Consider the following 14,007-nt stretch of genomic DNA (forward strand, 5'->3'; position numbering starts at 1 on the left):
ACTCCTGACAAGCTAGACGTTAAAACTGAGGATGGATGCAGGAAGCAGGAGGGTTATAGAATGAGGGGACCACCCCCTAGGGGTGGGATATGTTTAAATATTTAAATGTTTAACATATTCTGTTGTCTAGCTACTCCTTCGGAGCAAAGTCTAACACCCCAATAGTGACGAATATGGAGGGTCGGCGACTGTCCGAGGACGTAAGAGAAAGAGGATTTTTGTTTGATCATACATTACAGGACACAGGATTGTATTCAGGAATGCAAGGGACATTACCAAGCAATACAACAGAGTAGTGGGCAACACAGCAAACAACATACTTAGATTTTGAACATGTTATACTTACCTGCTGTGTGTAATGGTTTTGCACAGAGTAGCCCCGATCCTCCTCTTCTTGGGTCTCCCGCTGAATGCCCCCATAAACAAACCACTTGCTAAGGGGGCACTTGTACATGCTCGCTCCTGAGCCCCACTGTGTGTGTCAATAAGACAAACAGAGCGTGACTCAGCCCTGCTCACCGCTCCAGCTTCACTGGTTGTGATTAACAGCTGGAGCCAATGGCTCCCACTGCTGTGTCTGACCCAATGAGGAGAGATAGAGCTGGGAGAACCGCTGCTCTCGAGCACATCGCTGGATCAATATCGGGCACAGGGAGCTGTACACAAGGTTTTTGTTTTGTTTTTTACAATCATGCATTGAATGCATGAAGGTAAAAACACCTTCAGCCTCTAGAAATCATTTAACAGAAGGGGTTCAAGCTGGGTATTGGGCTGCCTGAAGAACCATATGGTAAAACCTAAACAAACATCGGACCAGGTAGCAGCCTTGCATATCTGAAAAACAAGTGCCTAATGCTAGAAAACCCAAGAAGCACTAAACAGACCTAGCACAATGTGCTTTGGTAAGGAAAGGTGGATCCTTGCTCTGAAGTCTATAGGCTTGAATGATGGATTGCTGAATCTACCTGGAGATGGTGAAACAAGATGCACATTATCTCCTGCAGCCCCTATTTCTTAGGACCTGGGCTTAAACAGACAAGCCAATAAAGCCCGCAACCATTAGGCAGGACAGCAGTACCAGAAGGCCCAGAAGCATGACAGTCCAAGTACCATATCTGCCTGGGCCAGTTCGATGCGATTAGGATCACCAGAATGTCCTCTGACTCCATCCTGTGGAGCAGACAAGGAGTTTCAGCAAAAGAAATGCATAAGTCAGATTGAACTGGTGCCACAAAACCACAAGGGTGTTCACTGGGAAGGTTCGGGGGATCTCTGGATCTGGACACAAACTGCTCCAATAAATAAAGAAGGAGTTCACCTTTGGAGCATGTTACATATGTTCCAACTGTTTTTAGGGTGGAACATGTAATATGTTCCAACATCTGCAGCGTCTCTCCTCCCGAAGTCACAATTTAAAAACAGGGCAGCCATGTGGGGCTTGGCCCACAAAGCCACATAGTTTATTTACAGTATCATGTGAATTAAAGCAGAGTTCCACCCTCATTAAAATATATTGTCAGTCCCCCCTTCCCCTTCAATTACCTTTTTTTGTTTTCATACTGTGTCCTTTGCCACGGTGAGGTACGTCATGTCCAGCAACACATTGGCTCCTGGGAGATGAGTGTCATCAATTCCAGGAGTCAGTGGACATTGCTGGCTGGAAGCATCGCTGCCATTGCTATGGAATCCTAGCTGACATGCAGTGGGGCCAGCCAATATCGGACTGCATATTCGCGAGATCGTGAGGTGCATGCTTGGTAACCAGCATGCACAGAATCCAGGAAAACAACCACAGCGGCTTCACATGCCCACACTCTAGATGGGCACGATGTACAGAAGAGGAAAAAAAAAAACGTTTTAAATGCTGCACAAAAACAGAAAGATATCTAAATGTAAACGAACAAGCGGTGACTATACTAGTGGTTCTTTTATCCGAAAGAAATTAAATAAAAAACGTCCGGAACTCTGCTTTAATGCCTACAAGTACTGTCAGCCATTGCGGCTCATGGCTTGTAGTTCTGTAAGGGCACTGGTGAGCGCTCTTGTAGTCCATTGATCCTCCTATTCTCAGGTAACTGCCTGCCTGTATCAGAGGTACAGATAGACCACTATCTTGAGAGTCTGCAGAAGCCTGAGATTACACTATCTGCTGATCACGGGTGCAATGCTCTACAGGCTCTTTAGGAGAAAGACCTTTTTATTTTTTAGAAATGCACTATTTTTACCTGCAAAAAATAAGCATGTATTTATTTTTTTAAGGTGAACTTCTCCTTTAAACCTTGAAGCTAGGAGGTCCAGCTCTGGTGCTCCCCCCCCCCTACCACCTGTAACACAAGTCTTGAAAACACCTCCAAGTGAAGAGAGGATTCCCTGGAGTCCAGGCGTTGAAAATGAAGGATGTCCGCCTGCCAATTTTCCACTCCAGGATAAGGGACGGTGAATAAGGCTGGTAAATGAAGTTCCACCCAAGCCAGAATCAGATTTGCCTCTCTATGGGCAACAAGATTTCTGGTACCCTCTGGTGGTTGATGTAAACCACTGCTATGGCCTTTTCTGACAGACCTGGTCAGCGGACCCTGCAGTCAAAAGATCCAGCATTGAAATAACGTTTACAATGCTGGGCTACACATCTACCCGCTGTTGGTTGCGACCAATGTGTCGTGGCTGGCAGTACTGTTTAACCCTTTGTGGGAATATATCCAAAGTAAGGTATTCACCTCAGGGATTCACCACTGTTGGTGCAAACCTCACCTTCCAAGTGACAACACAGGCAGGATGCAGGATACCACCAGACTTCGCCCTCCCAGTGGGCATACTCTCACAGGAGTATTCAGAGACAGGGAAACAACAAATGTGAATCACATCCCTGGATTAGTGGAGCACTCGGCAGCTCTAACCCACACTAAATAGCTGGTGCCCAACAGTGTCCAGTGCACAAAGGCACATTACAGGCCAAGCCAGCTTCTTCTTCACAGCAGGGTCCAGGGATGGGCTCCTAGGCTATACAGAGGATCAGTTCATCTGGAAAGCTGCAAAGCAAGCCCTGGGTATTCAGCAGCCAGTGAAAAAACCTGCTAGAAAAATAAAAAAAACTTTGAGAAAAAAAAAGAAGGAGCTGAGAGAACCCATTCATCTTCCAAGGACACTAGCAAAAAAGTGGCTTGTTGGGAATGGGAGGGGTTATGCAGGGCTGCCCTAACAGTTGTGCCAGTGTTCAATCTCCCGAAGGTGGGAGCATAACAATAGTTCCTGAACATCAACCTGTGTCTTGCAACATACTATAAAGAAAACAGTTTGCACTTTATACTTATTTTATTCCTAACCATTTAAAAACTCTAAACTTGTTCATCCGAGCACTGCTGTTATTGCTAGAACGGGTCACGCGAGGGTTTCCAACAGTCTGCTTGATGGTAGTTTTAAAAGCTGTTGGGGGTGGCTTGTTACTGCCAACTTTGCTGTCTTGAGCTTCAGATTGCGGCTTTACCAAACGCTTCACCATTGCAGCAGAGGGCACTTTTCTCTTTCTTTCTTCCTCTGGGTTGGCTTTTTTGACTGTGCCAAGCCGTTGTGCTAAACTGATCTTTTGAGTGGTGAGCTTGGCAGGGGGCTTTGTGGCAAGTCTCCTAATGGTGGTGATGGCAGGCTTTGGTTCAGAGCTTGTGGCTTTGGCCTTCACATTAACCCCAGGAGTAAGCTTCTCTCGAATAATGGTGGTAGCCTTTTTCTTAAGTACACCAGCATACTGCAGAACACTGCCATCTTCATTGCTCTCTGCTGAATGATCTTCACCAAGTGCATCACCCAAACGGCTAAAGAGTCCAGTGGGCTGTAAAAGCACAAAGTAAGCCATGAATACATGGGCATTATCAAAAGTAGCTGCCTCCCATAAGCACCTTCTACTCACCTTTGTTACGGTTGTTGTGTCCGCTTTGCTCTTGGCTCCCAGTCTGTCAAAGACTGACGTTCTGGTGGAACCTATAACATGGTCACAAAATAAAAATAAACTTGTCACAAAACTCGGCCTGATGTATTCTATTAGAGATTGACATGTATTTTATAGAAGGTTGTCCAAAGTGTCTTCTAGACTCCTGTGATCCCTTTCAGTCGACAGCAGGCTAAAGGTCGCTGTCAGCTGACATCACTCAGTCCCAGGCTCCAGATCGATCCCGACTTTAATGTTGGGATCCACCCACTTGCCTGGACCAGCAGCAGGCTCAGCCTCTCAGCAAGCTTTTGAGAGCAGCTGCTCCTCCCTCGCCACAGCCTGGCACTCCAGTGAGCACTGGAGGGGCAGAGCAGAGAGCCGGCGACTGATAAGTCACTAGCTTTCTGTTCACTGAAGACTGAACTGAGCGATCAGCAGTCTTTGATCACTCGGTTCTCAGTCTTAAGAGGCAGAGGGGGACGGATGCTGCATCCACCTATGCGAGTATGAATGTTTTTTTTTCAAAAATCCTGAACTCCTCCTATAATATCCTGTAAATTGCCTGCATTCCAGTGATAGAGGAAAAACTGGTAACACCAGTTTACAAAATATGCCAATCAAAGATGATTTGTTTCACAGCCTTGTTTGCCCTCTTTTATACTATAAAATAACCCCCAAGACAGTACATCTCAGTCAGTAAACAGTTTTACGAGCTGGCACCAAACACTCACTTTTAGCTGCCTGTTCTTCCAGAATTTTCTTTGTCCGAGGTGTGGTCCCCTTTGGCATATTAATGACATATGTCCCTTCAATCTCGGACGTCACCCTGCGACGTTTTACTGGAACCTCTGCAGTGTCAGCTGCAGGTGAAGACCCAGCTACAGAGAGAGGATGGCCAAAGGACAAAAATGTCAAATTGGCATATACCTATGCAATAATACTTAATTTGTTTGCATGAATTACACACAAACTACCTGACTGTGCATTCTTTAGAGCCACTTTGTTGGAGACTGTAACAGAGATCTTGGATGTGCTTGTTTCAGGTCTGCAGACAGGGGTAGATGGAGGAGAGTCTCGACTGTTTGCAATCATTCTTGTGGCTGCTAACAAAAAAGAAACATTGAGAGAAAATAAAAAAAAAAATAAAAAAAAAAGGCGATGTTTTTCACAGCAGCTTTTCTAGAAGAACCTTTGGAATCAATCATTTTCAGGGCTCAGGGAGCTCTGCATAAAAAATAAATAAATAAAAAAAATGATATATATATATATATATATATATATATATATATATATATATATATATATATATATATATATATATATATATATATATACATACATACACACACACACACACACACACACACACACACACACACACACACACAATAAAAATAAAAGAACGTAGCACCTTTCACATATTTTAAAACATTAAGCACATCATTCATAAATATTCATCAGTTCTGCACGACAAAACCATATTTCTGCGAATATCCTATAATGAAAACTAACAATAGACGGGGGAGTGGTTGGTTGGAATGCAGTGGAAACTAGTACCTCTTTTACATGGGTAGTCTGGGGAAAAAAAAAAACCACACACGGGATTTTTGACTTACTATAAAATCAATTTCTCTGATGTTCATTTACTGACACAGCTCATGATTCTTCTTAAACCATTGAGTTATACTGCCCCCTACAGGAGTAGGACACTAGGCAGGAAAAAGCTTGACTACGCATGCCTATGGGCAGTCCCAGGGGGTATACACCCATTCTCAGCTATAGGCACTCAGTTTTGTTACAAGCAGTGTCAAAAATCAAAGAGTCAAAAATCCCATTTTCTCTTTCGTTCATTGACGGACACAGCTCCTGATTCTTCTTAACCATTGGTGCATCCCAAAGCACCTTAAACTGGGGTGAGAAAAAAACATCAGAAAAAAATTCCCAAGGCTAACCCTAGCCAACAGAGCTCAACCATAAACAACTGGAGTTCACCTGAAAAACAATACACCCTCAAAGAGGACCAGGTCCTCTAAACCGCAGCCAAAAGAAGCATACGCAGATGCCAACACAACCACTTTACAAAAAAATTTTGTAAAAAGTGTGCACCGACGACCAGGTGGCTGCCTTGCAAAACCTGCGTCACTGACGCTTGAAGACGGGAAGCCCAGGAGACACTAAGCAACCTAGTAGAGTGCGCCTAAACAAGGAAAGGAGGAACCTGACCCCTAATGCAAAAAGCCTGAACCACCACCTGTCTGATCCATCTAGAAATGGTTGCAGAAGCGGACAACCCTTTGTGAGGTCCGTTCGTGAGCACAAATAGAGAGTCTGACTTCCTAACAGACTCCGTAGCTGCCAGGTACACCCTAATTGCTCGGACCACATCCAAGACATGCAAGACAATTTCCTTCAGATGTTTAGGCCTGGGAAACAGGGAAGGCAAAACAATGTCTTCATTCAAATGACAATCAGAGGCCACCTTAGGAAAAAATGACGGACAGAGGCAAAGCAGCACCTTATCCTTTTGAAGCACCATAAGGGGAACGACAGGATAACGCCGCCAGAGCCGACACCCTGCATGCAGAGATAATAACCACCAAAGAAAGCCATCTTCTGGGGCAATATAAGCAGGGAAACCTCCCAAATATTTAAAAAGAGAAGCTTAAGTAGAGCTGAAAGCACCGCATTAAGATTGCAGAGTGGCAACTGAGCCCACACTGAAGGAACCAAAATGTCGGACACCCTGAAGAAATGTTACGCACCAGGGAGTGTGTGGCCAAAAGGTCATCGGAAAAAAAAAAAAAAAAACTCCATACCTGCCCATGATGGTACTTAAGGCCAAATTTTTGTTCAACCTACAATTGAAGGAAGGTTAAGATCCAATCCCCTGAGAAGGAGGGAGGATAAACCACAAGAGACACACCACACAATGTACGTCTTCCACGTACGATGGTAGATCTTCTTAGAGGCAGATTTCCAAGCTTTTAACAGTGTCAGAGTCACCGATTCAAACAAATCTCCACCCTTCAGCACCTGGCGTTCAACAGCCAAGCCGTTAAAGCCAGTGACTGTAAGGCAGGATGGAAGACTGGTCCTTGGGACAACAGATTCTCCCTGAGAGGAAGTTCCCAAGGAGCATCAGCGACAAGCATACCAAGACCGGCAAGACCAGTCTGGAGCCACTAGAATGACCGGAATCCCTTCTGCCTGAATCCTACACAGGAGTTGTGGCAGAAGTTTGAGAGGGCTGGAACGAATTAGTCAGCCCACCTTAGAATGCAGTACACTAAGCGGCAGTCTGGGCTCTGTCAGAGTCTAGATTCCCTGAGCACGTGTGTGCTGAGGACGCCTCCCCACCCGGACAGGCTGGCATCCATGGAGACAACCGTCCAGAACAGGAAGAGAAGGAAGGATTTCTCCCGTCGAAGTACCAGAGAATGAAGCCACCTCTAGAGACTGTTGATCCTTGACCCATTTCACCAGAATCTCTTTAACAGAGATCTTGTGTGGAACTGTGCAAACAGACTGGAGTTTTTCCCAAAGAAAAAGCTGACTCAGCTAAGGCTGAGTCAGACCCATATAGGCCAGTTTTTGTGGAGAGAACCAAAGCAGACGCATGAATGTTCAGGATCCCACCGAACTCCCTCAGAGTTCGCAGAGCAATCTCCAGTAGTCCATCAGAGCAGTTGGAGACTCCGCTCGCAGAAGATGATCGTCCAGGTTCCCCAGTGCTGCGATCCCAAGGTGATTAAAAAAAAAAAAAAAAAAAAAAAAAGAAAATGGAAAGAAGAAGAAAAAAAAATGCCAGCACCAGGTCCAACACTCCTGTGAAGAACCAAGGTGAGAAAAAAAAAAAAGTCAGCGCTACAAAAACGGAATGCTTCTCGTCCACGGCAAAAAGGAGGAAGCCCTGGTGACCAGCACATATTAGAATGTGCAGGTAGGCGTCCTTGATATCGCAAGAAGCAAAAAATTCCCCTGATGTAGGGACGCCACAGCAATGTGAATGGACTCCATGCGGAACTTCTGTACTCACACAAAGCAGCTTAGCGCCTTGGGGGTCCAGAATTGGATGTACCATGCCTTCCTGCCTGGGAACTGTAAAGAGGTTTGAGTAAAAAATAAAACCTTGAAAATGTTCCGAAGTCTGAACCGGAACAATCACCCCTTGAAATAAGAAGTCTTGCACTGCCCCAAAGAGACCCTGTAAGTGATCTGGGGACGAGTGCAGGTTGGAAGGGAAAAAAAAACAAATAACTTTGTGGACCCACTTGTTCTGTACCAGGGAGATCCATTGATCCGGAAACCAGGAAAGAAATCCCACCACCCCAGATACGGGTGAGGGTGCCCATTCATGCAGAGGCAGCCTTGTCCGCAGGTCTGGAAGAGCCTGCTCGTGGCTTTCCAGACCAGGTCCTCTTGGAACCTCTGGTGGAGGCCCTGACTTATGATCCCAATCTTGAGATCCTGAGAGACAAAGAGGCCACTTAGGAGCCGAGGAGAATGGCCCACATCTACGGCGGGGCTCCTTGCCCTTGGTAGCCTGCGGCCTCCCCTCCCGCAAGACTCTTAAATTATGTCATCCAAGGAAGTTCCAAACAGATGACAGCGCACATATGGTGGGCCAGAGCATCCGCCCTCCTCACCTGGGATTAGGGTAACTCAATTGGACCTGGAAACCGGCGAGTCCACTACAGGTGGGGCCGTCCACCTTTTACGCATTTAATCCTCATAAGGATGCTGCAAGAAAAAATGCCTAGCAACCACTGCATTTTGGACAACCCCACTGTTTGTGGCCTCCTCCTTTTTAAAGTTTTGCGCACTGACGCAAACAGTGCATCCACCAGCGCCTATTTAAGTGCAGCTAGAGGAGCAGAGGAATCATCCTCACTATCTGAGAACTCAAGGTGCATGGACGCAGACCCAGTAGTGTCTATTTACTGAGCTTAGCCCAAAAACATAAAACAGGGGAGATCACCGATTACGATCCCGCAAAAGGGGATGCCGGCCAAGGGTCCACAAAATGGACCACCTATTGGACCCCGCAAAAAAAAAAAAAAGGGGGGGTCCTCCCTCCATAGATAACATAGCCCCTGTGATGTGGACGTGCAGGCAGGGAATCCTCGCTAAAACAAGGCAGGTGCTCCACACAATAATGGCAGCAAGACTGTAAATTAAAAATGTAGGACCCCCACAACGCCACCTGGTCCCAAGGGAGGTGCCAAGCTCACCATATGGCTCAGCAGGCTGCAAGCCGCAGCCCAAATTTTTGTTGGGGCCCAGACGCAATTTCACGGATCCTCAGCCTGGCAGATGCCCAAAGGAAGAGTGGGGGCTTACGTTACATGCACTGGGGCCATCCCCCAGCGGCGTCGCCCGAATCGGCCGCATGGCCTAGTAGGCCACGTCCTGATTATGAGGGCACCTGGCTGTGAGCCCCAGCAGAGTCGGCCACCAAGGGGCAGCGAAAGGGAAGGCGGCTGCCCAAAACGGGAGGCAGTGGCTTCAGCCATCCTCACAGGGGCCACCTCACATAGGTTAAGACGAGTAGGCCGTGTGAGGCACATACCCGGGAATGGTAAAAACATCCGCCCCCCCAGCCCAAACAACATCCCTGCCCTAGTCACTAACCCCCAGGATGGCAGGAAACCCTGCTCAACCCCCTGTTGCACACCAGGAAAACCCGGTCAGTAGTCACTCCAACCAGCCCCCCTTAAGAGCACGTGGCAAAGCCAGCTCAACGCCTCACCCGGGGTCGGGGGGGGGGGGGGCAGGGAACCGAAAGACCCACAGTAACAAAATTTTAGAGGGGCTGGGGGGGAGGAGGAGGAGGAAGGGGAACCCAGGGTCCGACCATCCCAGGGAGGGGCCCACGTCCACCACAAAATCCTCCAGGGGTAGTGGGGGGGGGGGGGGGGCAGCTACTTACCACACCAGTAACAGGGTGGGCACAGCTCCATCATAATGTGGGTGCTGTCGGCCAGAAGGAAAGGCTGTGACTCAGGCCGAAGCCAGTTTGTATGCGTCGTCACAAAATGTTTAACTCGCCTCCCAGCCCCCGTCCAGTGGGGACATGTCGCGGCCGACCTAGGGTGGAGCTGTGGTCTGCACGCGCTCGCTGGCCGGACTGGGGTGACCCTAGGGATCTAGATTATCCAATTTGTCACCCAGTCTGGCACTTGAGTGTAGTTCTAACAGCAATAAAATAAGAAAAAGAGGAAAACAATTCCATTCAAAATGAAAAAAATTGCCAGGACCAGAGATCCCAGCAAGGAACTAGGTCCATATTACTGACTAGGTAGAAAAAAACTGCTTGTAACAAAACTGAGTGCCTATAGCTGAGAGTGGGTGTATACCCCCTGGGACTGCCCATAGGCGTAGTCAAGATTTTTCCTGCCTAGTGTCCTACTCCTGTAGGGAGCAGTATAACCCAATGGTTAAGAAGAATCAGGAGCTGTGTCCATCAATGAAAGAAAGAGAAAAAGGCTTTTCTCAGATGTCTGCACTGAGAAGTTAAATCTTAAGCATCCCCTGCATTTGTATTCAGCCGCTGAGTCAATACTTTGTACAACCACCTTTTGCTGCAATTACAGCTGCAAGTCTTTTTGGATATGTCTCTATCAGCTTTGCACATCTAGAGAGTGACATTGTTGCACATTCTTCTTTGCAAAATAGTTCAAGCTCTGTCAGATTGAATGGAGAGTGTCTGAACAGCAATTTTCAAGTCTTGCCACAGGTTCTCCATAAGATTTAGGTCTGGACTTTGACTGTGCCATTCTAACACATGAATATGCTTTGATCTAAACCATTCTATTGTAGCGCTGGTATTTGGCCCCATCCACCCTCCCATCAACTCTGATCAGCTTCTCTGATCCTGCTGAAGAAAAGCATCCCCACAACATGATGCTGCCACCACCATGTTTCACAGTGGGGATGGTGTGTTCAAGGTGATGCGCAGTGTTAGTTTTCCGCCACACCTAGCATTTTGCTTTTAGGCCAAAAATTTCAACTTTGGTCTCATCTGACCAGAACACCTTCTTCCACATGTTTGTGGTGTCCCCCAAATGGCTTCTCGCAAATGGGGACTTCTTTTGGCTTTCTTTCAACAATGGCTTTCTTTGCGCCACTCTTCCATAAAGGCCAGATTTGTGGAGTGCACGACTAATAGTTGTTCTGTGGACAGATTCCCCCACCAGGGCTGTGGATCTCGGCAGCTCCTCCAGAGTTACCATGGGTCTCTTGGCTGCTTCTCTGATTAATGCTCTCCTTGCCGGGCCATGTCTTGGTAGGTTGGCAGTTGTGCCATACTCTTTCCATTTTCGGATGATGGATTGAACAGTGCTCTGTGAGATGTTCAAAGCTTGGGATATTTTCTTTATACCCAACCCTGCTTTAAACTTCTCCACAACTTTATCCCTGATCTGTCTGGTGTGTTCCTTGGTCTTCATGATGCTGTTTGTTCACTATAGTTCTCTAATAAGCCTCTAAGGGCTTCACCGAACAGCTGTATTTATACTGAGAATAAATTATACACAGGTGAACTCTATTTACAAATTAGGTGACTTCTGAAGGCAATTGGTTCCACTAGATTTTAGTTAGGGGTACCAGAGTAAAAGGGGGCTGAATATAAATGCACGCCACACTTTTCAGATATATATTTGTAAAAAATTTTGAAAACCATTTATCTTTTTCCTTCCACTTGACAATTATGTGCCACTTTGTGTTGGTCTATCACATAAAACCCGAATAAAATACATGTACGTTTTTGGTTGTAACATGACAAAATGTCAAGGGGTATGAATACTTTTTTCAAGGCACTTTATACCATATAGCTCATTTCAATGAACATAATTTTAAAGACTGCACAATTAAACAGTGTTTAAATTTACTTACGGCTATTAGCATTCCTCCGTAGTTCATTCTGCATGCTGATCTGGTTAGAAAGCTCAGTCACAGCTTTACAAATATCCTATAGGAAGCACAAAATAAAAATAAAGTTAGCTAGTTAAATCCAACGAATAGCTTTCCTTGCATGCTGCAATTCCTGCTATTTTTGCCATTATACATATTTTGTCACAGACAACCCATTACACATCTTAAGTTAGGTTAGCCATTTAAAAAAAAAAAAAACTGTACTTTGCCCATGCAAATAATGCAGGCCCACCAGCAGCACTCTCTATTTGCTCTCCCTCCACTGCTTTTGGCAACCAGCTCTTCTAGGTATGGAGAAGTATAGAACACTCTCCCCCTCCCAAGTGCTAATGCTGGTGCCTTATAATTTGGTTGTTCAGGCACCCAGTGCTGTCACATGGGGGCAGGGATAGATCTCAAATCCATGTAATCTCCAAGCGGCCACGCTGCTAAATTTCTTTGGTTCGGATGGCTGAATAAAGCAATGGGGGAAGGAAGGGTAACCATGTGCAGTTGGTGGGACCCTCAGTAAAGTGAACCTGTATGAGGTTAAATTCCAGACTCAAAAAAAAAAAAAAAAAAATCACATGGTCTCCTCTAGATTTAGAGTACATGTTAGTCAGAAAATCTGTAAGCCCCCGTTCACACTGGGGCGACGCTACTTTGCCGGGAGACCTCATAGGTCGTGGCGCGCTGCTCGCCCCGCGACCTCGGAGCGGCCGGCACGGACTTCATAACATTGAAGTCTATGCAGGTCGCCCCAAAGAAGCTCCGGACCCTTTTTCTAAGTCAGAGCGACTTGTGTCGCTTCTATTAGAACGGGTCCACAGCTTCTCTATGGAAGGCGACCTACGGCGACCTGTCAGGCGACCAGGTCACCCCAGTGTGAACGGGGGCTAAAAGTCACAGGGGAAAAAACAAAAAAAATAAAAAACACAGTAAGAGCTCGTTTACACATGCTTTAAAACATGGCTTTGGACACGCTTTTTTAAAGCTCTCTGAATGCCAGTCAAAGCACCGGTCACTAAATAAAATGGTTAGCTTACAATCCTGTTTACACTTTTCCTTTGCTTCTGCTTCAAAAATGATACCCCATTTTGCTTTAGTGGTGCTTCAAAGCCTCCATTGAAGTCTATGAGAAAACTTGCTTGAAGCTCTTACAGCTTTTGAGAGGCTTTAATTGAGTTTTAGCTTTGTTTGGAGGTATTGCAGGTAGGGCAGAAACAACTAATCGATTGATCGACAACTAATCGATTATGAAAATAGTTGTCAACTATTTTCATAATCGATTAGATGGTCAGCTGATTAGTTGGCCTGCATACAGAAAGCATTATTTGTTTACATGTCAGGAAATACAGAGAAACACACATACAACTCAGTACACCGCCCGCGCCCATACATGTCAGAAGACACAGTGCAGTACACATGCAACTCAGTACACCATCCATACATGTCAGTAACTGCCTGAGAACCTGTGAGTGTGTGCGGAGCAATGCCTCGTGGGACATGTAGTCCTCGAGTAAGTGGTTCTAAAAAGGCATATGTTTTTTTAACTTGCTATAGGGGTACTCTATACTATACTTTGCAGCTTGTTATTGGGGCACTCTGGAGGCAGCAGGAGCCAGAAACCTCAGTGAGGGACTCCAGAAGAGGGGGATCCGGGCTGCTCTGCGCAAAACCATTACACAGAGCATGTAAAAAAAAAAAAAAAAAAAATCACTTTAAAGACTGTGCAGGGAAGGTCAGCATCTGAACCCAGAGAAGGTGGAGGCTGATACACTGAAGGTAATATAAGGCACTACAAATACATTTAAAGTCAACTTTTACCAGTATTGTGCATTATATCCATGAAAGAAAAAAAAAAAAAAAAGTAAAGTCTCAGCTTTTAGTACTACTATATAAGTTTTGAACAATAAAGACAATTTTTGACACAAATCTGGTACTGAACATGTTAATTTTTGTTTAATGCAAACATGTCCAACCTGCGGCCCAAGGGCCGCATGCGTCCTGGAACCTCAGGTAATGCGGCCCACTGCGCCCTGACAATTTTTTTTTTGCTGGGGAGGAAGGAAGTCAGGTCGGGGGCACGGCCACAGCAGCTGCCAACTAATGGTAGGCAGAGGCTGCCTCAGAGGGGAGAAGGGGAGCATGTGCAGTGTTTCTGACTCCTA

General features: G+C 46.0%; 1 protein-coding gene across 1 annotated transcript in view; it reads right to left on the bottom strand.

Annotated features, from left to right (window-relative positions):
- Nucleotides 1–1,110: 1,110 nt before the first annotated feature.
- Nucleotides 1,111–14,007, bottom strand: part of LOC309543789 (uncharacterized protein) — a gene marked incomplete at both ends in the record, with an annotated part of 101,137 nt that continues 88,240 nt past the window's right edge. The window contains 6 exon segments of the mRNA XM_082276226.1: nt 1,111–1,170; nt 3,335–3,826; nt 3,905–3,975; nt 4,657–4,803; nt 4,900–5,028; nt 11,819–11,894. Of these exon segments, the coding sequence (XP_082132352.1) occupies nt 1,111–1,170; nt 3,335–3,826; nt 3,905–3,975; nt 4,657–4,803; nt 4,900–5,028; nt 11,819–11,894 (975 nt within the window).

Source organism: Pelophylax lessonae (assembly GCF_965119305.1).
Source record: "Pelophylax lessonae genome assembly, contig: HAP1_SCAFFOLD_351, whole genome shotgun sequence".
Classification (NCBI taxonomy): Eukaryota; Metazoa; Chordata; class Amphibia; order Anura; family Ranidae; genus Pelophylax; species Pelophylax lessonae.